We start from the raw sequence: 27737 nt of genomic DNA, 5'->3' as shown, positions 1-27737 counted from the left end.
TGAGAGTCAACAACAACCCTAGTGTCAGGGATGAAATGCGACGTAGAAATTGAATATATCAGTTTTAGTGTATTAGTTTTGTTTTTCTATCGGTTGAATTAAAATATATCCACTTTTATACTATATCAAGCTTGTTAAAGTAGGATTAAAGAGAAATATACATTTTAACACAGGCGATCACAATTAAAAATTGACGATCAGGTTTAGGGTGTACACGCAAAAATGAGAGACGGGGAAAGTGTATCTACTGCTGTCGTGAAAAAGAATTAAATGTCCTCCACATTTTCGGCTGCCCGGCCGGCCCAGCACGTTCCAGGACGCTTCTGTGAGCGTATTTAGATGGAGCGAAGGGCGGTGGCCGGTGAATGAATAATCAAGGCTTCGATGGGCGGCGCAGGCTCCGTATTTACACTGGGCCGCTCCGCCCTACGCAGAGATAGAAAACTGTCTGCGGGCCGGAGGGATGGAACAAGTGGAAGGAGATGTTGCCGACAGGCACACATTAATTACTCCGCCACACGCTCTGCAACTCGTCCGGCTGCGCTCCTTCCCCATTGCGCTGTAGCGGCAGCAGCAGCATCCTCCTCTCTGCAGAACAGAACGAGCGATCATCCGGGCTGCCTGCGTCGGAGCTTCATGGCCGCAGCACTGACGATGAGCGGCGCGCAGGAGGACCCGTTCTACCCGCTGCAGAAAGCGGCGCTGCCGGCCGCCTTCTCTCTGGAGGACTCGGCGCTGTTCGGCCTGGACTGTAAAATCTCAGAAGCGGACAAGGCAGGGCAGAATGACTACACGCAGGTAAGGAATCAAGAGCAACTTCACATGTTATGGGTTTCTTTGAATGGGCGTGGCAGATGGGGGCAGCGAACCCAGATTTTGTTTCTCCGCTCCTGGCCTGGAAATGGAGCCGGGCTCCGCTATCTTGATTGTAGTCATCACTTTATTATTTTTACACCGTGTCGGCGTAAGCGACCCAGCAGCTCCGCCTGAAGTCGCCTTCAGCGCATGTTTGTCTACGCCAGCCAGCCAGCCAGTTGGTCACCAGCTGTTGGTCTCCCTTTGGTGTCCACTCACACCATCATACCACAGTGACGACAACTGACTCGGACAGAAATGTCCCGGCCGGCTCTGTCCCCAGCTAGGAGGAAACTTGTGCAACAGAGGAGAGAAGTGTGTGTGTAACAGCTGGTAGGTTGTGGAGCCTCAAATAGCAGCCCATCCCTAGACTGCTGCTGCTGCTACTGCTGCTGCTGCTGCTGCTACTGCTGCTGCTGCTGCTGCGGACAGGGAGACATGGGTGGTTCCCCTCCAGCCCCCCATTTCCTCTCGTGGTGCCGTTTCATCCTCTGCTGTCAGGTTTAACTAACTTTCACGATAACCAGGTGGCGCTTTTTACCTGAACTAGACTGACTTATGAATGGCAGCCATAATAAAAACATGCCCAAAACATGGTTGTATCCTTCACTGTTGGCCTCATCAAGTAGGTGTTTGAGTTCAGCTTTGCAGGCAGTGAGGGAATGTTGCAGCTGCCCATTGATGACTACTTGATAAATGCTTCAGCAGTGACTGTTCTACCAAACTTTTGTCTCAGAATAGTTTCGTGGAAGCTTTGTGCTCAAATTTGTTTCTAAGCGCTTGGTTTGTTTTCTCCACAGGTGAAGTGTGAGATGGACAGGTATCTCTCCCCTCCTGCCTTTCCACCCCAGACAGACGGCCAGCAGAAGTCACATAGAGACATCACGTCGGCGGCGGAGCAGTTCTTTAGCGGAGACCACGCCGGGGCTCCCTACACCCTCAACATGAACCTTTACCTCCCCGACGTGGCCTACCTGAGGATGGGCTCGTGTGAGCAGGTGCGGCCCCCTCAGGCCCAGAACCGCGCCGGCCTGGCCCAGATTAAAACGGAAGCTGCCTCGTCGTGTTTCGGCCCGCACCTACAGCCCCACTGCCCAGACGGTACACTCACGAGCAGCTGTGGCACATCCGGGCACGAGCCTAGCAACGCTGCATTGGAAACCTCAGCCATAAACATGTCGCTAACAGGGTTACCGGACTTCACGAGTGTTTTCACCCAGTCGGGAGGAGAGGTGTTCATCAAACAGGAAATGCCGTCGCAGTTCGAGCAGCAAGGCATCCACCACGACGGCAGCGGCTCACTCTTCCAGCTGCTGAACGCCGGGTTGGATCATCACCACATTGATGGGATGGAGACTCAACAGCAGCAGATGCAGCACAATTCCAGTGTTCATGCACCTTTCCATAATTTACCAGTAAATCATGCTTCTTCCCAGCAAGAGCAGGGCACCAAGGCGAGCTACCGCAGGGTGTACGCGCATCCTAATGCTCAGGTGCACTCCCATTACTTGCAGCAGCAGGTGCCCTACCTGCCTCCCTCCCCGCCCAGCTCCGAGCCGGGCAGCCCCGACAGACAGAAGGAGCTGCTCCACACCCTGTCCCCTCCTCCTTCGTACGCTGCCACTATCGCCTCCAAGTTGGCAGGAGCCACGCCGGGGCTCGGACCTGGCCCGGGACCCGCCGGCTTCGCCCTGCCCACTCCAGTCCAAGGCCCGTCTCCGGGCCTCCCCCAGGGCCCCGCAGCCCAGACCACGACGCAGAACTCCGGGACCGTCCGATACAACCGGAGGAACAACCCGGACTTGGAGAAACGCCGGATCCACCACTGTGATTACCCAGGTTAGGAGAGCATCACGCCCTCCACGTTGTGCGTGTGCGCGCGCTGATTGTTTCCCCCGCTGTATTGTGTTTTCGTCTTTTTCCCGGTGCTGTGGTCAGACCAGACTGACGTCTGGCCAGTCAGGAAGGTCAGCATTATGACGACCAGATTCATTTTAAGACTCCCCTGCATTTTTTTGAAATTACACGTTGCTTTTTGAACTTCTGTCCCAGACTTCTGGGGTCACCATGCCTTCCCTGCACTCTGCTTCAGCGGCGTCGTTGAAATATAATGCCAGTACATTTTCTTTAACCATAAGCTCAGGGGAAAAAAAAAAAAAAAACACTTTGCATTTATTATCGCAACCTAAACGATTGTATTACTACCAGCCCAGAAACCCTGACTGTTGAGCCTAAATCAACGCTGGAATGATTGTGGCATGAACCTGTGCTTTTGTGGCTGTTTTAATTACACAGATGGTTTCCTGCAGTCATTTGATCTTTTTTCCCCTACACACAGACACACACAGACATTTGCATGCATGCTTGAGATAGCTTGCTCAGGTTAAAGTATTTTCTTAAACTGCCTGACAAACAGCCACACACATTCAGGCTGTGCGATGTGCAGCAACTTGTAGAACATGAAATGTTAACTAGCCTGTGGCAGCAGGTAAAGGAGAGAGAGAGCGGGGGAGGGGGGGAGGACTTCGGTGAGCTCCCTGTAGCTTGTTCGTACACGCTTAACTTCTTTAAAAGTGAGATGACACACATCCATCATTTCCCCGAATCCACCTTTCACACAAGTATCTGTTAAGTTGTACTCTTGTACAGTATAATCACGGCGGGGCAGGACCTTTCTAAATATTATTTTTCACAGATTATTTTGCTTATTGGGACAAGCTAAATCCCACATAGACTGAGTTTGAGCAAAGAGCTATGATACTCTGTTGAGGATCTCCGGAGCATTTACTGTGCTTCATTCCACACAGCTTCTGGTCTTCATTAGTTCAAATTTCTTGCATACCGCAGCTCGGTTTATTGGGTAAATGCATATCTGACACAAGCAGATTATTTTGGTCTAAGCTGTCTGCTTTTGTTTATCTCCATCTCTTTGCCTCAGGCTGCAAGAAGGTCTACACCAAGTCGTCCCATCTGAAAGCCCACCTCAGGACTCACACGGGTAAGATGCACCTCTGATCAATGCGCTTTTCAGTCCGCTGTGCTCGGGTTTCAGGTGTCCGCGCTGGCACCGTGTTGCTAGGCAGACCGCCGACTTCTCGTCATGTGTTTGTAAGCGTATCCTCATTCCACATCCCCAGCCCCAATATACTATTCCATCAAAACAGGTGGAAGTGCCACACTTCTGCCAGTGGGTGAGGGGGAATGACTCTAGCAGTATGTGATCGGGGCTAGACGTGCGGTGCCGTCTTTCTCAGATTCACGTCACCAGATCAGATAAAGTGCACTTTCCCAACGCCGGTGTTGCTTTTATTGCCGCTATTAAAGCTACTTGTCAAACTCCTTTTGCAAAACAAAACTTTTTAGATGCAGTGCGTCACCTTTACAGGTATTTTTTTTTGCTATAAAGGTAGTTTGTTGTAAATCGTTATCTAATCAAGAAAAAAATCCACCTTCCGAAAGACGAGCTTCTCAACGTGCCCGCCTCTGATGACATCACGTAAGGTGTAAAAAAAAAAAAAACAAGCAGATTTGTTTTGAAGATGTTTCATGTCAGTGTTGTCAATTCCCCATTGATTGCACTTTGTGTGGCTGTGGGAAAACATTTACGCCATACACTTCAGGAAATCTGGCAACAGTTAAACACGCTAAAGTGATTTGTTTCAGTTTCCTGCTGACTGGAATGGACAGATTTTGGTTTAAAAGATCTTCGGCGATCATATGGAACCACCCTGTTTTTAAAACAAAAAAAGAAAACACGGTTTGGTCGGCGTGGAGTGTTTAATTCAGAACCGCTGTATTCTTCCAAAAACTATCACCAGACAGATTTATCAACACGGTCCTCCTATTTAAACCCATCATTCATGCACCTGCAGAACAGCGAATACCATCAACAGCATTTCTGTCCACACGGGATGTGAGAGAAACAAATACTTTAAAGTTCTAAAAATGTTTAAATGTCCAAATTAAAATAAAAAAAAAAAATTCTAAAAACCTTCTAAATTTAATGTATAATAAGGAGATTTTGCCTGAAATTATAACAAGGTGGACTTTTTATTTTTGATTTGTCTCATTAAAACTTATACTTCTGCCCAAGTCATTGGTGGTTATAAAGCCATGATTTTCAAACATCTATGTCAGTCGTTCATTTTATATTTATGCTTCTAGATTAGCATCTTAAACGTTGTTGTTGTTGTTTTTTTTTTTTTTTTAGAAATTAAATGACAAAATAAAGCAATATGAGATCAAAAATTTATATTTAATGCCGATTGTTATATCCTGGATTTTCCAGAGTACGGATTACAAGTAGAATGTATAATTTTATGACTTTGTGTGAGGATTCTGCATGTAAACCGGTCAGGTGGAATATTTGCAACAGGAGTAAAAACCACATTCACACCAGTTAGAAATCTGATCACAGCTTAAGATTTCTGCCATCACTTGGTGGATGTTTAGTTGCCAGTTGTTACATCCAATGACTTGAAATAGTTTGCTTTTACTTATGTCATATTGTGAGAAAATTGGGGTGGGATGAATCCAGTAAAAAAGTAAAAAAATAAAAAAATAATAATAATCTACCCGCAGGATGTCATTTAGTTATTTTTGGTTTGATCGGGATTCATGATCTGTCATTTTGCGTCACACGGCCTTAACAGCATCAAGACCAAAACAGATGTGAAAGGAGTGTAACACAAAGTATAACAGATGTACTGAGGGATGGAATGACATGGATCTATTCAATTTTTGGTGCCTCTGATGTCACTGACCCAAATGAACAAAGCAGAATTATCCGGATTGTTTTATCTAATTATGTAATGTTTTTTTGTGAAGTCCTTCAGTGGAAAGCCATGCCTTCTTACCCAGCTTTGTTTTTTTGTTTTTTTTTTTTGTTTTTGTTTTTATCAGTTCATATTTGTTAGTGAGAGTAAATGCAGTGGATTGATAGTAGTTTTTACTGTACACAAATTTTTGTTGTCCAAAAGCTCTTCCTGTTTTAAGTCCCCCCCCCCACCCCTCTCTAATAATCCTGGTCGCATGCACTTTCCCTTTATCTCCGATCCCCTTTCCGTCTCTGTGTTTTCCTCAATCCGTTTCCTCCTCGCACGTTTAGTTTCAAACCATTTGGTTTTCCTGGACGAACAGAGTCAACAAACAAGTGCTTAGGTGTTGGGCCCCACCTCGCTCCAGCTGACAAAACAAAGCTTCTGTTGATATCTGGGCATTCCTCGCTCATCTGGAAGTACACACAAAAAGCTCTCTCTTTCTCTCTCTCTTCCTCACCCAGAATCAGTTCCACTCATTAATCCGGGTGATTTGTGCAAAACGGCGGTGTGCGTGTGTGCGTGTCTGTATGTGTGTGTGTGCATGTCTCTGAAGTGCATTTCAGTATTAGGAACATGACACGACAATTATATCATTCATGCTGCAGGCTGATTGTGGTTATTTCAGTTATTACAGACCACAAGATGAGAGAACAACACGTAAACGGTTGCATAGCTCGAGCTATATATCCTCCCCACTCTCAACAACCTTTTCTTTTCTCTCTCTCTCTCAGTTCCTTTCGTTCATCCAATCATCCTTCCATCTAGTTTTTTTTTTTGTTTGTTTGTTTTTTGGATGGCTTCCACCTTCAACCCTTTGTGAAATCCCCTTCCCCCAACAATTTATTTCTATCTTTGTCTATTGCTCATTCTACATCTCTGATTCAGATGCTTCAGTGCACACGCACACACACACACACACACACACACATACACACACACACACACACACTTCCTCACGCACCTGTCAGTAATCTGTATGAAATGATTCCTAATGCGTTTGGGCCCCGGTGGGAGTTCCCACTCTAATCTCCATCAACATCCATTACCCTGATTGTGAGTGTGTCGGTCTGTATTTGTGTGTGGGGAGGGTGGATGTGTCTGAAAGTGTATCCAGCTCGTTCTTTCATCGACTCTCTTGCTCGTGTTGTCCGCGTTCAGGTGCGTGTCAATGATGCGTTTCTTTAGTGTGCCAACGTCGTGATTCATCGCGCTGCGGCTTAATTGTGGTGGTTTGAGCAACACTTCGCAGCCTGTTGTGCTTGTTTGGAGAGTTTGAAGCAACCCGAAGACGCTTAACGCCACTTGCTTAACTTCTGTGCCGTACAATTCAATCTGGACTCAACGCTTAAAACTAGAAACTTCTCACTTCCATCTCAATGGCGCAGTTGAGTCAGGAAAGTTTTTATTAATGAGATCTAAATCTTCTTAAGCCTGCCTCCGCACACACACAGACACACACACACACATACACACATACAAACACCTTTAACCTAAAGGTTAGAATGCTACGCAGACATCAGAAAAAAATGCAAATCTTTCCACAGAAACTTTTCATTTCTATCAGCCATTTGCATTCTTGTTTTTGTTTTTGGTGAAACTGATATTTTTATGGTAATCATGCATGAAAAAAATGTTGTAGTTTGGCTTTAGACTTACACGGTTCAGGTGTATTAGGCTATTTTTTGTGGTGTGCACAAGGTTTTAGCACACTATCTATGAATATGATCTGCCGTCATGCAGGTCCTTATGACACTCCCATCTCTGTCCTTCACTTTCAGCACATTTCAGTCGGTCTGGCTGCAAAAATATCAATGACATCTATACACTATTTTTTTTTTTCTTTGTCTTTCCTGACTCTTCTGGCCAATTGTTTTCCACTTTCTTTTTCTGCTAGAATGTTAGCATGAGGCCTAAACGGAGAGCTGTGTTAAATAATATTGGTTTCATCAAAAATAATTAGAAATGCACCAATCAATTGGCCAGAGATCTTAATCAGCTAATTTCTCAAACTTCATTTTTGCTCTACAAAATAATCGAGCAGTGCTTTTTCTTAATCTGAGTTACGTTGAACTCTTTGGTTAGAAACCAATGCTGTGGTGCATAAATTGGGACAATCTGGTAATTCTCTCAATTTCCCAATGGATTCAGAGGTACTGTCAAAGAACCTGCAGCACATTTTTAGAATTTACATTGGAAAAAAAAAAAAACACTCTTCACAGCAGATCACATGTTACATTCACAGTCGAGATTAACAAAAACAATAATTGTGCAAATGTTTAAAAAGGAGCATGTGCATGGCTTTGACCATGCACAAAGACATTTAGACCAATGAGACTGAAACAAGCGATTGGGTAAAGGTTGAGGCCACACAAGGTTTCTGCAAAGCGCCTGCAGCCAGAGGCGTGGAATGAATAAGTGACAAACGGCCTAAACCCATCAAAGACGTGCCAGAAGTAGTGGTAGACAATACAGAGGAGTATCTGTGGGAAACTTGCGCAGCACTGGTGTTGGAGTGCTTGATAAATGCCTGTGAGTGACAGTGTTATGACTGTATATGCTGTCAGACAACTGGAATTGTCAGCGAAGCCTGTTTTCCCAGTTTCTCCACCTGACTGTGTGAATCACTCGAAGGATTTAACTTGTGTTTTCAAAAAAAGTATATCACTGTCATCAGTACGTGCGACCCCTCACTTGAACAGTTTGCGAAAATGTTAAGACGTTCAGGTCGACACTGATGTTATCTGAACTCACTAAGACTCCCTCCTCCTCCTTTCCCTCCTCCTCCTTCGTTGCAGGTGAGAAGCCGTACAGGTGCACGTGGGACAGCTGTGACTGGCGCTTCGCTCGATCCGACGAGCTCACGCGCCACTACCGGAAGCACACGGGGGCCAAGCCCTTCCAGTGCACCGTCTGCTCCCGCTCCTTCTCCAGGTCCGACCACCTCGCGCTGCACATGAAGAGGCACCAGAACTAGCCACGTTTTTATGCACGCGTGCCACGGTCGTGCTGCGAGTGCCCTCGTCCTGAAGCTCACGTAAAGCGCTCGGCTTGAGTCCGACAGCTACAGTGTTAAGCGGCTGCGCGATGCCAAGCAGCTTTACTGACGTCCCAGCTCCTCCCGGTGCTGCCATCGATCGATACTATTGTATGATAGCTAAGGAAGAGAACAGTGGCCAAGAAAAATGTTTGGTTTAACACCGTCACAAGGTGTGATGAAAATTTCTTTGGACAAGAACAAAAGAAAAAATAATATAAAAGCTCCATAGCGTAAAGAAAATGGTAGCTCCTTCACGTTTTCCGGTCCATTTGGACTTTGTGTGACTGGAAAGAAAAAAAAAACATTGTCTGTCTTTGTTGTAATGTAGAACTTCTTAATTCAAGAACATCTTTTGTTTACTCATTGGTATGTTTGTTTAAATAGCTGGAATATCCAGGTTTTATATTATTTTATTTTTTTTAACCAAGTCCTTCGGTTTGCACTAGAACTGATCGTGTATATCATGCACCAACAAAACGTTCATTATCACAACTGGACATGCCACGCCAGTCATCGCTGTCCGGATATTAAACATTGAACGCATTTATTCTCCTGAGACAAAGAAGATGAAGCATAGAAGAAGAAGAAGAAGGAAAAAAAAACATGAGAGGAAGGTAGAGATGGCAAGACTGAATTGTTTTTCGTTTTATAGAGAGGAAATCTGCAGATGGCTGAGTAACATAGGGACATGGGTGGATTGTAAAGAGCAGCCATTAGGTGATCAATTATTTAGAATGGGTTTTTGATGGATGTCCAGCCGGAGAAATGTAAGCAGACCTGACTCTGTTAAAACAGAAGCAGCTGTATTTATGCACAAGCTTGAATTAAGCATCTTCAGAATTTCATTTCTGTGCAGATTGTGCCATCCAACTTTTATTTTTTTTAATCTTTTATTTTTTTTTATTTTTTTTTTTTTTGCATTTTAACCAAAGTCTAATCTTCATCATCAACACCCCTATGAAGTGCCTCCTTCTGTGGTTAAATGTGTTCCTGTTCTGCCAGAGCTGTGATTAGTGTAGGCGGTTCTTTTAAACACACATGGTGCTGTTTTTGGTTCCTGTTCTGTTTTTAAAAAAACAAAAAAATCTCTGAACTCAGTACGGGGAGAGGGAAACGAGAAACTTTAATATCCGAGAGCTGATCATCTCCATTGTAATATAACAGCTCAGCTCTGAACACTTGAGACATCCTGAAACGGCGTGGAGCTTTTGTACTAAAGTGACAGTCTGTCTCTTTCTCCAAGGAGGTTTTAGCCTTTTTTAAATTTTTTTTTAATCTGTACGAAGATAAATAGCAACAGGGCTCCATCAGGCCTTCAAACTTGGACACGTGCTCTGTTAGAGGACAGATTTGCTACGTTTTTGAACTTAAAGAACTTGAATATTTTACACATAGCTCCATTTAGATAAACGTCTTCCTCTTGCCGCCATTAGCACCCTGACAGCAGTTTTGTTCAGAGATGCACCAGTCAGAGTTTTTTCGATCTGTTTTGTAAAACTTTGACCCGCCGTTACTTTGACTTTATGAGATGCTGACGTCTCATACTGGGTGCGCGCGCACCTTCATACACTGTAATTGAGAGCAACCACACCACAAACTGGGTTTTTACCGACCCAGTTTGGTCGTTTTGACGTTCTGGTTTTGACGTTTCAAAACCAGAACCAAAGCACGGCAGACTGAGGTTGAAGCTCAGAAAGTCTGGCTCTCTCTCGCTCTCTCGCAGCTCGATGTTGCTGCAGATACACTGAAAGGTGCTGCTGTCAGTGCAGCCTGGTTTTTTTTTTTTTTGCTGACATGCCGTGTGTTCACTGATGGGGAGAATATTTTTGAGTTTCCGACCTGACGATCAAGCAGAAAATCGGCCTTAATAGCTGATTTCTCGGTGCATCTCTGCTTTTGTTCTACTTTGGCAATGTACAATCGTGGAAACCACAACTCCATGATCCATTAAGACCTACTGTACCTTCTTTTTTTACTAACTAATAAAAACAAAACGGGACCGTTTTTTAATTAAATAAATTTGGGTAGCTTTTGTTTATAGATGTCTGGTCTTAATGGATTACTTTATTTACAGAACATAAGCTTAAGAAGGGGGGGGGGAGGGAATCTGTCCTCTAATAAACACCCAGGTGTGAGTTTGATTGTGTGATTTGGCCTTTATAACTGTACTTGTTCATTCACTGCAGGTAGCTTAAAGATAATATAGCACTGTATTCTAACAAGGGAAATCTCTCTATTTATTTAATTGTGTAGACGCTGGGATATAACAGATTCACTGTGTTTGTTTTTTTTGTTTGTTTTTTACCCCAGCAAAAAAATGCCTTAATGTAAATAAATGCACTGTAAATACATTTTTGTTCCATTTTTTAAAAAAATGTGTTAACAATAGGGCAGAAAAAGAGGAAAATGCCCTGCATCCAAAAAATATTTGAGCCTTACTCCTCAGTTTTGTTCTCTCGTCCAAACTATTTTAATGCCATTATATATATATATATATTGTCCTTCCAACAACTTATTTTTTGTAGCTTTTTTTGTTTGTTTGTTTTCTTCCATGGTAAACGTTCCAAAGACAAAAGTTGATTTTATTTTTTCTCTTTTCTCTCTTCAACTGAGTGAAACCGATGCTAATAAAGTGAAATGACACTTTTACAGATGTGTTGTCCTGCCTGAAATCATTGCGATACGATCGCTTCCCGGTATCTCTTCACTCAACCTGCTACCATGTGGAAATATCGCGGAGGTGAGCTACGCACGGCACGGTGGGTCGGTGCTTTCTCCATGAGGTTCGGATTAAAGCTGGGGCCTGCTGTGCAGCCAGAAAGCGAGGTGCCCGAGGGGTGTTAAAACGAGTCTTGTCGAGGCTTGAATAAAACAAACCATACAAAACCACACACACAACCTTTTAAAACACAAGCAAGTTTTTTTTGTTTGTTTTTTTGTTTTTTGAGTGTGGAAGCACTGATCAGGACGGGGGCTAGATATATATCAGAACAAATAAAGATAAAGGCTATATGGGGGAGAGGCAGAGCCCCTCCTCCCCCCAAACCCCCTCATCCAGGACCTGTAAGTAACCTGCTGTACCCTTGCTGATGAACAAACAATAGCTCTTTGATATCCCAGCAAGAGACAATGGACAAGAAAATAAATCTGACCAGCACCACTTGGGGACCTGACTGGGGGGAATCCCACTGCATTGAACTGGACGTTCAAACACGCTCTCGGCACCATATGTTCCTGGTTTAAGTCATAAATGTGACCCGGGGTCTCTGTTGTAATCTACCTCAGATGTCTGCGAGGAGGGAGGAAGATGGAGAGAGAGAAAAAGAGAGGGGTGGGGGGGGGAGAAGTGAAACGCGGAACAATCCAAACAAAAGAATCTCTGGAGGGACCCAATCAAAACCACTTCCGTCCTCCTACATCTTCTCTCCATCTCCTCCTCCGCTCTTCTTCTTCTTCTTATTTGATTTCATTTTTCTCCCCCTGCTTTGCCTCGTCTTTCCATGCACCGCGCCCCCTCCTCTCTCCATACCCCTCCCCAGTACTTTCCCGGTGGAAAGTATTGCATGAAAAGTCCAGCGGCGCTACTCAGTAGGCCAGAGAGGAAGCTGTTCTCATAACCTGCTCAAATCCTCATCCTCATCTTCATTCACAGAAAGAAAGAAAGAAAGAAAGAAAGAAAGAAAGAAAGAAAGAAAGAAAGAAAGAAAGAAAGAAAGAAAGGAAGAAAGAAGTTTGCAGGTATTTATTTGAGGCTTTGATGTTTAAAAAAAGAAGCAGAAGGACTGTCACACACACACATACACACGCACACACGCTCGGCGGTGACGAGTGAGTGGGAGCTACCGGTTCATGTTTTTGGATCAGCTAAATTAATGTCGCACATCTGGAAGAAGGCTTCTGCCTGCTCCACCCTCTGCTGTGCTGCGTTGGTGTGATTCCCAGTCCCCCCCTCCTCACCTCCTATCCTTTTTGTGAGTGTGTTTGTGAGTGTGCATGCTGGTATAAAGTTTCCAGCGCACCTCTCTTGAAGCAGACCACCCACTCGGAGGACCAACAGAGTGACCGCGGGGAGGGAGCGGACAGACACCGGCGCGCACTCGCATCATGCGCGGCTCCGTCCAAGATCAACTCTTCCCAATTTTCTCAGAATAGAACATGTTGTTGTCAGAGATGGGAGAGATACCACCGCAGCTGACATGCTAGCTCACAGCGAAGGATAACATCAAAGATGAAGGGTTCACCGCAAGACATTTTTATTAAAAAAATAAAAAATAAAATAAAATAAAAGTGGTGTCTAAAGGTGACACTGATGGTTTCTTGAAAACGCTTAAGTATTAAGCATAATCGAAGCTGGAGTCTTTAGTTATTCTATATGAATGCTTGACAATCATCCTACATTGGACTTCACTGTTACTGTTTGTGTTTAATGAATATGTTACTTAATTTATGGCGTTTTTACCATTTGGCTTCTTCCGAATGTCTTCATGATGCTATAAGCGGGCTTTCTTTACGTACGTCCATTCCAGTACCAGATTATTTCTAGAATGGAAATAATATTTTGTGAATGGACTGAACTTATGTAGCGCTTTTGCAATCATTTTTGACCACTCACACTAGAGTCACATTCGCACTCACAAACACACCGGTGGATAAAGTTAAGTGCCTTTCCCAGGGGGAGGTGGGGAAGGGACATGTGGCAGGAGGAAGCTGGAATCGAACCTACAACTTTCCGATTGCAAGACCACTACTTTACCCACGGAGTCTGTGGGTTTCTTTAGTTGAAGCTGTAAAAAATGTACTATTAATTACTGGTGGAGCGTCATTACAGTGATTCTCAGAGCTGTCGGCTGAAAGCTTGGCACACACCTGCCGATGAGCTAAATTATGATGTGTCTTGAGTCTCGTGCAAGATCCTCTGTGACTCCTGCTTAGGCCTCACCCCTTCAAGTAATTTCTATACTTATTTCGGCACACATTGCACAACATGCTGTTCTCCGTTGACAGATTCCAGGCAAAATGATTGAAATGGTGGTCAAAGTCCAAAAGAAAAAGCTTTAATAACTCAAGAAAGACAGTAGAAGCAGAGCTTGAGACCGGTTTTAAAAGACTTCCAATAAAAAGTCAGGCTCATTGGAGGCAAAGTAGAAACAAACAAGGAGGGGTTTAAAACTTTTGCACAGTACCGAATGTTTAGTTGACTTCACATATTTCTCACAATTTATTATTTTTTTGTTGTTGTAGTTGTTGTTTGAAGCCTACGCCGAAGCATATTATCAGTTGTTAGGGAGGTACAGCCACACACTCAGTGACTAATGTTGAAATGATGAGTACAAAGCACCATAAAGCAGCATGTGAATCAGCAAATTTCCTGGTAAAGGACCGTTAAAAGCGAACATTCTGGTAATAATTCATTTATTTAGACACAAATCCCAAGTCCTGACAGTAAGTCACCGTAGGTCATAGATACTCCCCACCACATGTAAAATAGATCCAAAGAAGAACCACTGGAGTTTCTCTGGCATCAGTCAGACATCTTTGAACCTGTGTAACAGGCATCAGAGGATATCACAAAAAACCTTTCGCTTTCGTACTCTTCCTTGCAGGTTCTGATCTTGATTCATTGGAAAGGAAAAAGAAGAAGAAAAAAAATAATAAAAATAAAACATATCTCCAGTTTCCACAGCCTCTCTAATCACAGCAGTTTGTTCACTGTAACCAGCTGGACTGTAGTGAACAACTCCCCGACCAAACACAGAAGCTCTGCGACTTGTTTTCTCACATTCTTCATGGTTTCAGAGGACAGAGGTGATGGAGCATGTGATCATTGTTTAGTTAGTCATACTTTTGCATAACTGGAAGCTTGCTTGTTCCATAGCTGTAGTCGGCTGCAGCTATGGAATGTCATAAATACGTTATTTGCAGTCAGAGGCGGCCCGAAGCTTGTTTGGGGTCCTGAAGAGAATGTGATTTTGGAGCTATAAGACCACAACCTCTGGCCACCAACGGGACATCTAAAGCAACTTTTAAGTTGTACAAGCTCGACTGAACAATTACTTTGACTACACCGTGGAATGGGATTTTTCTTCACTGCACAATCCAATGCAATTTGATTCTTTCAAGGAATCAACAATATTTTTGAAAGTTTAAAAGAAATGTCAATTCTTTGGAAATTTTTGGAATAATTTTTCAATTGGAACAATAAGTACGTACTTGTAAATTCGAAGCTGGGAAGTTTCGTGTACATCCTGGACCTTTGAAGACTCTAAGATGCTGCTTAGATTGCACATCCCTTGGGCCGGCTTACCTTACATTACAATTTTGTTGCAATTTACTGAAGTTCATAACATATGCTTTCCCGTTTTTCTTTCCACTTCATCTCGGTGGAGGAAAGTATGCTTCAGAAATGTATGATTCAGCATTACTAAATGCTTATTGTATGTAGGAGGTTTTTTAAAAATAATCACCCGAGTTATGAGCTTTATGTAGATTTACTGCTAGTTTAGCAATCATGTCTGTTGGAAAGGGCAACCATAAGCCTGGTTACCGCCCTTCCAGTTTATTTTTCAGTTTTGGTACCTTTAAAATAAATGTAAACATATTCTTGTAGTTATTTAAGCTTTACAGTTGATGTGCACTGTTTTTCTCTCCCAATCTTCACTTGTGTATCCGACGTCGCATTAGTAAGGAGTTATGAAACAAGTCGTGATTGCAGATTTTCTGCGTCTCTCCGAATGTGACCCCCCACCACCCCCCATGCTTTTTCACAGTCTATCGTAGAGAACCAGACGGGCAGCTGCTTCAGACACGGCTCAGTGGTTATCAATGGAAATTTAATTTCTGTGACAGCTCAGACGTTCTGAAGGACGCTGCTTAAGATCAGCCTCTGCGTGAACATAGTGCAAGGGGGGGAGGAATGAAATCCTGATTAGTTGTTCAGCATGAAAACAGAAAATTGGGCATGTAAAATGAACCGAGATGAAGATAATTCACATCAATAAAATAAGAAAAATAATCACTTTAGTTAGCCTCTTAACAGTCATGAGGTTATTTCCTGGTTTTATTTTTTTTACTGTTTTATTCTGTTTTACTAACTTCTTTTATTTTTGTCTTTTAGTTGTAAATCTCTGTAGTCAGAAAATAATAAATAACAGTGCAACGAAGCTAAGCTCAAGATATTCCTCTGTTATCAAATGATTAGGCAAATGCAACTTGAAATGACTAAATCATTTAGTCAACAAAACCTTGAACAAAAAATAAAGAAAAAGTAGATCCTTACTGCTTCTGTAGAAAACAAGAGCAGGCGTAGCAGTCAGGTGTTGCTAATCAAACTAATATTCAACTAAACTGTGAGTAAATCTTCATTTAGCTATTGGGATATTTCCAGATAAATTCGAGTAAAAAAAATAAATAAAAAAAAAAACACCCACCACCAATAAAACCACACTTCCTCCAGCTTTCAAGACGTGGACATCCCACCAACTTCACGGCGAGCAAACAACATCGAAGAGATACTCTAGAGCCGTAGATCAGACTTTACAGCTCCCGGTTAGTGTGTAAAATGTTAAAGTTTATCACGGGACGTTTGGAAAATAACTGAACAGTCGTGTCTCATTTGGAAAGGTTCCAAAGTGGAAAAGAACAACCAGCAGCAAGCAAGCAAGCATATAACTTCAGGCCTGAAGCAGTACAGTAGAAACGTTTCACAAAACACGAATGGAAGCCAAGGAAGAGATGCTAAGTCATAAAGCACGGCAACACGTTTAGAGAAATCCCAGCGCAGCATGTAAGCTCATTATGCCGAGCATTCACGCATGGTGGTGATGAAATGACAGAGACGTTGCAGCAACTGAGTTCTAACTATTCTGCACAACAGTTTCGTCTCCATAAGGCAGAACATCAGCTCCAACGCCTGTGTCTATTTTGAGTCAAATAGCATTTGGCAACTCAAATCAACCTCCTTTTTTCAATTTTGCACTTAAATCAGTTTAAGCGTTCCCTTACGTAAGGAAGGGAACGCTTCCTTACGTAAGGTGTCATTAAAATGACAACACCAGGTGTTGCGTCTACGTTTACACAAATAGCACAAGTAAAAACGTAATGAACACACATGTTTTCTGCTTGATCTACAGCAGCGTTTCCCAGGTCTGGTCCTCAAGGTCTGCATGACCTGACCTGCATGTTGCAGATGTTTCCCTGCCTCAACACACCCCGTTCAGATGATCGCAATTCAGCAAAAGCCTGCTAATCAGCCATCAATTGAAATCATGTGTGCCGAAGCAGGGGGAAATGCCTAAAACATGCAGGGCAGCGAGGAACCAGGGTTGAAAAACACTCGTCTACGGTGTATGGATTCGTGCTGGCGGTGCGTACGATTCTAAAAATACTTCGATGATGTTTAAAGGCTAGAATTGGGTGCACGAGCTTGAGTTTCTTGTGGATCTTCTCCCTCTTGCACAAGGTCAGTTTTATATGTGCTGATTCAAATTTATACATACCACCTGCACTTGAATTTGGAATTATGTCGCTTCGTAAGATGGTGCAGCAGCAAAACCATGTGCAGAGGAAAACTCTGGCATATTTCTGACTGGATATTGGAGAACTCTTCCCAGCAGCAAAGGTAGAGCTCATTCAAAGTGCTTGAATCCCAGTAAAGACCCTGTTTTTTAAGGATAAGCTTAAGGGTTTTGAGGTAGGGGTCATTCCAGAAGCTCAGTGTTTGCCTAGCAAATCTAATAGACGTTTTAGTTTGTGAGTTTGGACGACCTATAGCCGTGCCTGAGTTTCAATCATCTAAGCGGCTGATTTTAGGTGAACCTTTCTTCATCGTTTTATCCTGTTTGCACGATACAGCAGTACAGCTGGCAGTTGTACAGACCCTAAGCATGATACTGCCACCACCATGCTGTGGAGAAAGTTCCGTGTTCTTACACTTAGTTCTTAGACTGCGTTCCTCCGGACTATCATCCAGTCATTGTCTCTAAATTACTCGGTCTTTGTTTCATTTGACCTTTACCCAAAAGGAATTTGGTTTGCCCAAATGGGTAGTGACACATTTCAGTCATCCCTGATGGTGCCGATTTAGAAGCGGTTGATTTGTGAGCAGACAAACAAATTATTTATTCGTTGACAAACAATAAATTATTTATTCGTTGCTGGTGATGAGTGTGAGCATTTTGGTTTCATTTTAATAAATAGTTTGCAGACTTGTGCATATCTGCATACTACTCTCTGGATCTTTTCCCCGCATGTGAATTTAACAAAAACATCAGTTTGTCTGTACGCTTTACATCCTCATACCAATCTGTCTAAACACATGAGGGGGAAAAAAAAAAGAAAGTCCTTCCATACAGCTTGCATTATTTGCAGGGATGACAGGTCAAACGGTAATTAAACGAAGATTTCAGATGTGGTTTCTGATTTGTTTTTCTTTTTTTTTATTGAATCGTAAAAAAAAAAAAACCCTTAAAATAGAATGTGAATATTTTTTTTATCTTATATACCACTTGTAATTTTACTTTGATGCAGTTGAGCAGTCCAGGAAAGAGATCAGTTATCGACTGAAAGTGCATTCAGTTTTGCCACTGTGAACATGAACACAATGGCAAGAGATACAAATAACAAAACAAAACAAAAAAAAACCCCGCTTCACTTCAAAAAGTGCATCAGATCATGAGCAGAAGAAACGCATTAACCGAGGCTGAAAAGCAACTTGCTGTCGAACAGGTTGGGTTTCCAGGTATCCACCATTTCTGGGCAGAGTTGAAAGACGAGTACGTTTTCTACCGCCGCGTAATTAGTTCCTCTAGAAGTGTTAAGTATTTGATGAATTAATTATTTGCTAAGTGATAAACGTGAGTCTTGATCCAAAATGATGCTGATGAATACGGATGGTAGAGGAGCTTTAGTCAAGACAGCCGCCGTGTCTGCATCGAAGGAGTGAGGAGTTCTTCTACCACAAAGTTAACGTTTCTTTTCATTGAAATTATTCATTAAGTTCGTATGAGGTCAACCTGGAGAATATTTCTGTGCGTCGGCGTTCATTAATTTGCAGGCATAGAAACTTCACTGAAGACTCGGAGGAAGTTAAACAAGGATCTTGGTGTTGACAGTAGGAAAGACTCTTCTGTTTATCTGTTGACTTCACATCCTCATACCAGTCTATTTAAACTCACAAAGGGAAAAAATATGATGTTACTGACAGCTCAAATGATCTTCACTGATGACAGTTATGATAACATAAACTAAACCTGTAAATTCGAAAGTCCAGTTTGCCTTTTTGTTTTCCTTTTCATTCAGTAAAAAAAAAAAATAGCATTTATATATTTTTAGATTTTATATACCACTTTGTCATTTTGTTTTTGATGCAGTTCGGGGAAAAAAAGCAAACTCTAGAGTGAAAGTACTTTCAGTTTTGCCTTGTGAATGTGAACACAATAGCACATGGTAAAAAAGTCAAATAGGAAAACAAAATGCTTCACTTAAAAGAGTGAATTCAAAATATTAGATGAAGAACAAAAGTAACGCAAGGCTGGAAACAATCTGCTGTCGAACGAGTCGAGCTTCCAAGGCATCCATCATTACAAGATTGATGGATCTTGTAATGATCCATCAATTGAAAGACGAGTAACTTTTCCGCCCTATGAAGAAGCTCCACGAGAAAGCAAAGTCAAGCCAAGATCTTTGCACTGACACAGAGAAAGTCATTGTATTCATCTAAATAAATCAAACTTCTCCATTTCATTTCCAATGAAATAAAGCTTGTGTAAAAACGGATCGCTTAGTGTTGTGGAAGAGTGTTTAAAACATGCAGTGTTGCATTTGAGACAACGCTGATGAAACTCCCACCTGTCTCAAAAAAACACCAGCTGCTTGTACGCACTTGTGTGTATTAATACACAAAAATAGATTTTGTCTCAAAGGACTTTCTGGTAAAACAGAGGCTGAATAAATAATAGATAGTAGAAGGGATTTCAGTCTGTTCTGCTTTCTATAATTTCACAAAGAAACAGAAAAAGGGTTTAGAATTGTTTTGTGAGAAATTTTTCAGTTTTGCCACTAAAGTTACTTTCTAACTTCGACTAGACCATAACTTGTTTGGTTTAAACTTTAGTTCTAAGCTAAATTTTTTTCTGCTGATTTAACCCAAATCATTGCTAAGAACCAGCTAACGCTAACCTCCTACCTGCCATTTGGATTTCTTACCAACTCAATTTCTCCATGATGATCTGCCTTCTATCTATGTTTTTGCTCTCAAGTAGCTCAATGGGCATTTCTCACTAATTTTATACTACAGGCTCTAGTCTATACCATAGGTTGTGTTTAAACAACTGATACTTATCTGAACAAATGTGACCTTCATGAAAAGTTTGGGTACATCGTGCAATACATCAATCAGGGTAACCTGCTCCTCACGTCAGACAAAAGTCTTGTTTTTAGACCTTGGTGCTGCTGCATTACATAGATTTACAGAGTATTAAATCCACTGTATTAAAATGTTTTTTTTTTTTTTACTCATAAATTTCCAGTCCAAGAATGTACTTTTTTAAAAGTCTTACATTCACCAGACCAGCTACTTGTCTGAGACTACAAAATGCCCAAGAAGACACTCTCACTAACAGTTAGAAATATTTAGATCAGTGTCTTTTTGAAGACACGTTAACATGCAAAAATCAAACTGATAGACGTGGGAAATAGTGCACCACGCTCACATAAATACACACACACACACACACACACCGAGATGTGTACTCTGCCAGCTAAATTAAAAGACGATCATTCTTTTTGGCTGTTGCCTAATTAAAAGCTTGCCCTAACCTGTCTGACCAGATACTATCCACTTTAACTAATCACTTTAAGTTTGTTTAACAACTAAACATGTCTAGCAGGTTGTGGAGTTCTCAGAGACGGACAGCCAGTGTTTCTCATTAACTCTCTTCCCCTCCTTCCTTCAGATTATCATATTATATGATGAGAGGCTCTCTGATGCCTGAATCCCCCTGATGCTGCCAAAATATCCCCTAACACCTACACAAAGTTGGTGAACGCAACTAATCAAGCACACAATTGCACAGAAAAGCGGAGGATCACACATGTGATGAGCTTCTTTCTTCCCCTCACTTTTTTTTTTTTTGCAGCTGTGCGTCATTTGAAGTAAATTGTATGAAACCTGGTATTCATAACTGTTGGCCATGATTCCACCCTGGAGTCCTACTAACATCATAATGGTTTAATCTGTGCGGTCCTGACCCGGGTCTGTTGTTCACATCTGACCTGAGTGGGAGAGAAGACGATCGTTCAGCGCACACAGCATCTGTGAGCTATTGTTTCTTTCCTCCTATCTGTCTTTCTATCTAGCTAGCTATGTAGCTAGCTAGATCTAGCTAGCTATGTAGCTAGCTAGATCTAAGTAGCTAGCTAGATCTAGCTAGCTATGTAGCTAGCTAGATCTATGTAGCTAGCTAGATCTAGCTAGCTATGTAGCTAGCTAGCTTTATAGCTATCTAATGACAAATTACTTTCCACAGGACAACATTGTTTGGCAAAACACAAATCTGTTATTTCAGGAAGAGGAAAGTCATTATTGAACATTTCAGTAGAACATGGCGGTGGTAGCATAATGTGCGGCTGCTTTTCTTAATCAGGGAAGGTGTTCAGAGTAAGAGGACGGATAGAGCTAAATACAAGTCAGACCATGAATAAAACATGTAAGAATCGACAAAAAAAATAATAAAATTAATAAAAAAAATAGGGTCTAGGATGAAAGTTCACCTTTTAGCAGGATGACGGGGCCCTGAATTTTCAGCCGGACCTCACACACGTTGCAGTAGCCCAGCAAACCTCAGACCTACATCTAATTGGGAATTTGTGGCTAAAACCCAAAAATAGTTGTTCTCAGACGCTCTCCATCCAGTCTGACCGAGCTTAAGATGCGTTTGTGTTGGGAACAAGAACGGACAAAAACCTACACGTGCAAAAACCGGCTGAGAACAACTCCCAAAAGCCGCTGTCTCTGAAAACCGACGTGTGAGTCACGGCGTAGCATCTGGGAAAGATGGCAGCTCGGTGTCAGATCCCCTCTCTAACGCTCTCTCATGCCACGGGACTGGAAAGCGACTGCGTGACGCCCGCTGAGAGTTTCTCCACACCTTTGTGCAAAGAACAGCTTATAAGAAGGACCTAATTAGCCGGTGTCAAAAGTCCACCCTTATCTGGACAGGCCCTCTCTCCTGGCCAAGCGAAACCATATTTCACGTCAAAATGAGTGGCTGACATTTTCCAAACAATTCTTCACGTATAGCCTTGTCGTTGCGGGGATGTGAAAGAATAATAATAATAAAAAAACACGACAACTTTGGTTAATCATTCCACATCGTCTAGGATCCAGCCCTTTCTTTGACAGATAAAATATATGACCAACGGGAGAAAAAAAAAGTCACAGTAATAGAAAGTGTTTTGTTTTTTGTTCTGTTTTTTTCTCATGTTGCTTTGCCTCCCTCTAAAACCGGATTCTTCAGAGCCGAGTCTCTAAACAGGCGATAACAAGACGCAAACCTCCAGGTATATCAAAGCAAAAGCCTCCGTATTAAAAGAAAACTATAAATATAATCACTAGACCGATGATTACATGTTTAACACGTACAGAGAAGGTGTGTGTTTGTGCACGCACGCACGCGCGTGAGCGAGTGTGAAGGTTAAGTGCTTGATTAAAAGAGTGTGTCAAACGTTGCACATAAGAAGGGTGGAGACTCCAGACATTGTGGAGACAGAGGTTATAAACTTGGCAAAGCATTCTCTCACGAAACTCCATTGTTAGGCCACTTTTATATTTCAGATGACTAATGTTTCATGATCTGTCAGGACTCACAGTAGGCGTTAGATTTATTGCGCTTGAGCTGAATTCGTTGAATTGGTAAGTTTGGGTCCCCAAAGAGGGAGTTTGCCGTATGGAGCTGATTGGGATTTTTTTTTAATTCGTGTATATAAGGTTGGGAAAAAAAAAAAAAAAACATATATAGGCTCTTCCTGATGTCCAAATTTATTCAAACACTTGGTATTTTTTCAAGTTTTTTCTTATTAAAATCACAAACTTTCCACGTATTTTATTGGGATTTCACACGATAGACCGCCAAAGAGTAGTGAGTTGTGTTGTGGAAAAGGCAAATTGCAAATAAAGATTTCAAGAGTATGGGGAGATGTTTATACAGGGACCCCAGTAGGTTAAATTTATGGACAAATCTTTTACATCTTCAAGAATTTTGGGAATGCCAAAAAACTCAAACTTATTTGGGATCAGATGGTGAGAGCCTGTGAACATAAATGTTCAAGTCTTTCCCCTGGCTATTAAAGAGACTCAGATGTAAACTTCAACAGCTTCATTTTCACATATGAACAAACTGGATTTGAGTGACTGTAGCACTTTCTATCAGAGGTTTATGCTTTCTGATCGCAATTAGGTGCACCGGATGTCAAAGTGAAAGGAGAGCCTAATATTTTGGCACGTCACCTTTTCAAATGTTTATTTACAACAAAGGATTTAAAAACCAATCCATCATCTCTCTGTGATCCGTCCACAGTTGAAACCAGAAGTTTTGATGCACCCAAGAACATTTTTTCCTCACCAACGTAAGTTAAACCCGGGTAAACTTCTCTTCTTTTAGATTACATAGGATGACCTAAGTTACTTCTATTTGCCAAATTCACAAAAATAAGATTAGAATATGTCACAGATTTAGTTATTTATTCAGATGTTTACATACTTGACAATATAGGGAATCCCAGATGATGTCACGGCTTTGGAAACGTCTGATAGGCTAACCGTCACATTTGAGCTAGCTGGAGTAACAATGGATGTATTTTAAAGTCACACTTCAAATACACTGCTTCCTCGTTTGACACAATTAGAAAGTCGAAAGTAACCAATCAAAAATATCTAGATATCTATATTTATTTAGATGTCAATATCTAGAAAGATATATTTTTATATATTACTTTTTTTTTTTTTTTTACCATTTTCTTCTTTTTTTCAGTTTTAAGCCTCGGATCATGCTGCTAAAATAAGTCATGCATTTCTCTGATGACTTTTTACTATATAAACGAAACAACAAACTGCTGGTTGTCACGGTAACAGAATTAGAAAGGAAGACATTTCAAGGAAATAATAATTCAATGCTTTTGTTGGTATTCACCAATTTGAAAACCAAGTGATATCCAATTAAATTCTTGTTCTTGAAAACAACAAAAATAATAATAGTGGAAAAACCACCACCAACAACAAAAGTTTTCTCCTGTCTTTTACACCAAGATGACAAATAATTGGTTACTGTCACAATTTAACTCATGTCAATTTCGTATTCCTGGAAAGCTTAAATTTAATTGAATGTTCAGGTTTCAATCCTGAAAAAACAAACAAACAAACAAAAACAAAAACAAAGAAAGGCTGACAGACCGAACTAAAATAATCTGTTCTTAGGAAATTCTTAAGAACAAGAACATAAAATCTGAGAAGTAGGGAAGAAAAACAAGTGGTTTAAAAACTCATCAAGAGAACAAGTTACTGGAAACAAAGAACAGGTGAGAGGTGTGGCCAGCTGAGAAAACAGACTGGAATAGCTGAAAATAACAGGTTACCAAAAAGGTCTTTGAAAAAACTAAAAAAAAACAAAACAAAACCTGCTATTCTGATGAGATTGCAAAGCCCACAAATGAAACCTCTCTTCTTTTTTTTTCTTCTTTTTTTTATCATTCCCCATCACAGCGGTTCAAGCGTTCGGCGTCTGAGGGTTTTCCTATATAACAGTCTCGATTTCTTTCACTTCGTTACGTTTAACGACGCAGAAAATAAATGTTTGACCTTGGTTTAATGTCTTCTGATACCAGTCAGGGCTCTTTGATTGTGTCATAGTGAAAACTTTTGTGAAGCTAAAGAAAGACAGCAGAGAGAATGGGATTTGGTAGGAAAAAGTATTGACATCTGTTTAAGATGACGAGTCATCAAGGTTCGTTAAACAGGCAAAACATTGGTTGAAAGTCAAACGCTTTAAAAAAAAAAAAGGACTCATGATTCATGCTGCTGAAACCTCTGCTTTTGGGACTTGAGACAAACGATTGAGCCGCAGTTGACAACAGGAGTCTGGACTTTCAAAATGCTTGACTGAATATATTTATTTATGTGTTTAGTTGTTAGAAAACGTGTTCATCTTTACTGGCTTCTATGAATTCATTTTCACACAACCTTGATTTCTAGAAGAGCATGCTATAAGCTGGGGTCATGAACTATGTAAGTATATATTTTAATGCTTTGTTCAGTGCAAAACTGTAGCGCGTTATCACATAGAGATGCTCTCCTTGGTTTCGCATGTCGATTCTTGTCTTTTTCAACTAAGAATCCTTTAAATAAAACTGGAATTTTCTGAACTTTAACTCGTCTTGCATCCATTTCTGCCCTCTTGTCTTCATTTTGGTGAACATGATGTTCAATCCTCGCTTTACTGAATCAGAATTTCCTGTTTTTTTTTCCTCATATTTGGGAGCCTGAGATTAAGAAAGAACACACCAATTATAAATGAAGTAAATTTATAATAAAGTCGTCTATGCATAAAGGATTAGCTTTTGACAGTTTTACGAATTAAGGGTACATGTGGTAGATTTTCTTAAAGCAGGATTTTTAATGTTTGCGTCTCTATTTGTAGAAAGTCAAAGTTTAACGTGTTTGCTTCTTACTCCCGTACAGGCTTAGTTCCTGTCTTTCTTCGAAAGTGTCACGGTCTGTCGGTCTCCCGTTCTGCTTGTTTTACTGTGAAAGACCAACATCGTCATCATCGACGCTACGGTGTCCCCAAAGCGGGATGAGGCGATTAAAGCCAGGGCTGCAGATCAATAAGGCTTGTTGTTACAGGTCTGCGTGCTGCTGCAGTCGCTTCTCCTGGAGGTGACCTCCTCCGGTCCGACTTCTCCTGTTTGCCTGTTCTTCTCAGGAGCTGTTTGTGGTTGTTTGAACCCCAGAGACGAGCTGCCAGTCGGCTCCTCTGATCTTTTCATTGTGTAACTTCACCATAGGCCTCTCAGTTCTGTACAAATCATTGTGATTCTTGCTTTCAGGCATGGGAGAGTCTGCTTCAGTCCTCACCACCTCTCTCTCTCTCTCTCTCTCTCTCTATATCACACACACTGTCTCTACCACTCTCTGTTGGGGGCAGGAATAATATTTTCTTTGAAAGCTTCTTCAGCTTTGAAGATGGAAAAACAAGACATTATTATTATTATTATTACTATAATTATTATTGTTAAGTTATTATTGCCTTTCTTTCCTGGAGGTTAAGTTATCTCCAGTTTCTAGGAGCTTCGCTGGACAGTCTGTTATTGAGCATGTCATCAATAAGGCAGGAAAATAATCCAGTTACAGTCTCACTGTAATGCTCAGGCCAGTTATAATCAGTTTAACCTCAGTCGGGATCAATAGACTGACTGGGAGAAAAGAAGAGGAAATTAGGATTTGCTGCCCTCTGCCGGTCCACTTTCACATTACATACAAAAGAATTTGCTTCAGCTCTGCAGCTTTGTGAGGGAAACCAGTTGCTTCCAAAGCTGTAATTTAACCCCGAAAACCTTTAAATAAATAGGTCAAAATGACCTGGTGAGGTTGTTTTCACGCAGTATCTTTTAAACACAAAGTTGCAGCTATTTCATGTTTCAGCTATTTACCTAAAAATGTTTTATTGGTATTGCATCATTTCAATATTTTAGCGAGCCTGTCGTGGCTTTTTCAAAAGTTAGTATTTGGTGTTTTTAATCCAAGCTTCCATTAGTAGGTCAAATGTGGCCCGCGTTCACTTCCAGTGGAATTTCATTGGAATATTTAGGATATAGACTATTTGTGACTGCAAATAAAATTGCTACATTGAACGTATTATCACACTATACATAATTAGACATACATGGTGAGGATAAGATACGATGGCACTGGTTTCAAAATCTAAAAGTCTGTTGAATTAGAAAGGCATTCTTTGTCTTTGTTGTCCTCAAAATACCAAATGTTTTCTCTAGTTTGTAAAAAGCTTCAGCTTTTCAGTCATTTCCATTGTCTTGTATTTCCCAAAGAGACAACAGAAGAGCAGGGGCTATTGAAATATCCAATAAATGGCTGTCAAATAGAATGAGCAGCATAGGAAGACTGAAAGAGATTTCTGTACACAACCCAGAAAACATAAAGGCTGCATGTTTTTCATGTACATTGGCTGCAACACAAAGAAGCCCCATTATGAAGCAAAACGTGAAAAAGCCGCATCTCGGTGCATCACGGTGAATAGGAGGGTCACTCGATGCTGCTCCGCTCTCTTTTTGCAGCTGGGGCTGATAACATTTTATTTAAAAGAAAAAGAACTTCAAAAACTGCCCTTTTTCCACCCTTTGAATATGTTGCCAAGCAACCCTGGTTTACAAAGACCCCTGTGAATAATATATGCTTTGAAAGGAGTAGAACTGAAAGGAGAATTGTCCACTCAAAAAGAAAAAAAAAATGATGTTCAGTAACATCCACATTGGCTGCAGATTAGGCATCTATTTTATTTTATTTATTTCTATCCAACAGCTTCATATTTACTGCTCAGCATTGGTGCAACAACAACAAAAAAAAAAAAACAATCACTTTATGTCATCTTAAAGGCTTTCTACATTCACTCCAGTCTGTTGGTAAAAATAAACAAAGCATCCATCCATGATTTTTATTTCGTATGTTGAAAAGGTAAATAGCATAATAATCAGTCGGTACACATTGTGATTTTGTCTTTTAGTGTTTTTCTATATTTGTCTGGAACCCAGTTCATGGACGAAACGGACGGCTCAAAAGTGAAAAAAACACTTTTTTTTTTCCTCTCCTTTTTTCAGTTTTAACAAACTGTGCAGTTTGTGGCAGTGTTTGCCAAAGACAGGATGTAAAGATGGTTAAGCCCTAATTAGAGGTTTTAAGGTATCTGTGTGTCAAATTTTAAAAGCTTGTTAATAGAAAAGATTTTTGAGAAAAGGTGAAA

At 41.3% G+C, this 27737-nt stretch overlaps 1 protein-coding gene and 1 long non-coding RNA gene across 2 annotated transcripts; one reads left to right on the top strand and one right to left on the bottom strand.

Annotated features, from left to right (window-relative positions):
* Positions 1-212: 212 nt before the first annotated feature.
* On the top strand, positions 213-10807 carry klf5a (Kruppel like factor 5a). The gene is made up of 4 exons (XM_007545390.2): positions 213-798; positions 1656-2694; positions 3794-3853; positions 8471-10807. Exons 1-4 carry the CDS (start codon positions 385-387, stop codon positions 8647-8649), a joined length of 1692 nt encoding a protein of 563 aa, XP_007545452.2. The 5' UTR covers positions 213-384; the 3' UTR covers positions 8650-10807.
* Positions 5854-26382, bottom strand: LOC107835545 (uncharacterized). Its single transcript, XR_001661327.1, has 2 exons — positions 25841-26382; positions 5854-6123 (listed from the first exon to the last, which is right to left on the bottom strand). It is a non-coding gene; the product is annotated as an uncharacterized LOC107835545 (long non-coding RNA).
* Between the last annotated feature and the right edge of the window lie 1355 nt (positions 26383-27737).

Source organism: Poecilia formosa, unplaced genomic scaffold (genome assembly GCF_000485575.1).
Source record: "Poecilia formosa unplaced genomic scaffold, Poecilia_formosa-5.1.2 Scaffold12, whole genome shotgun sequence".
Taxonomy (NCBI): Eukaryota; Metazoa; Chordata; class Actinopteri; order Cyprinodontiformes; family Poeciliidae; genus Poecilia; species Poecilia formosa.
Note: the sequence above shows the minus strand (reverse complement) of the source record. Positions and strands in the feature narration are given on the sequence as shown.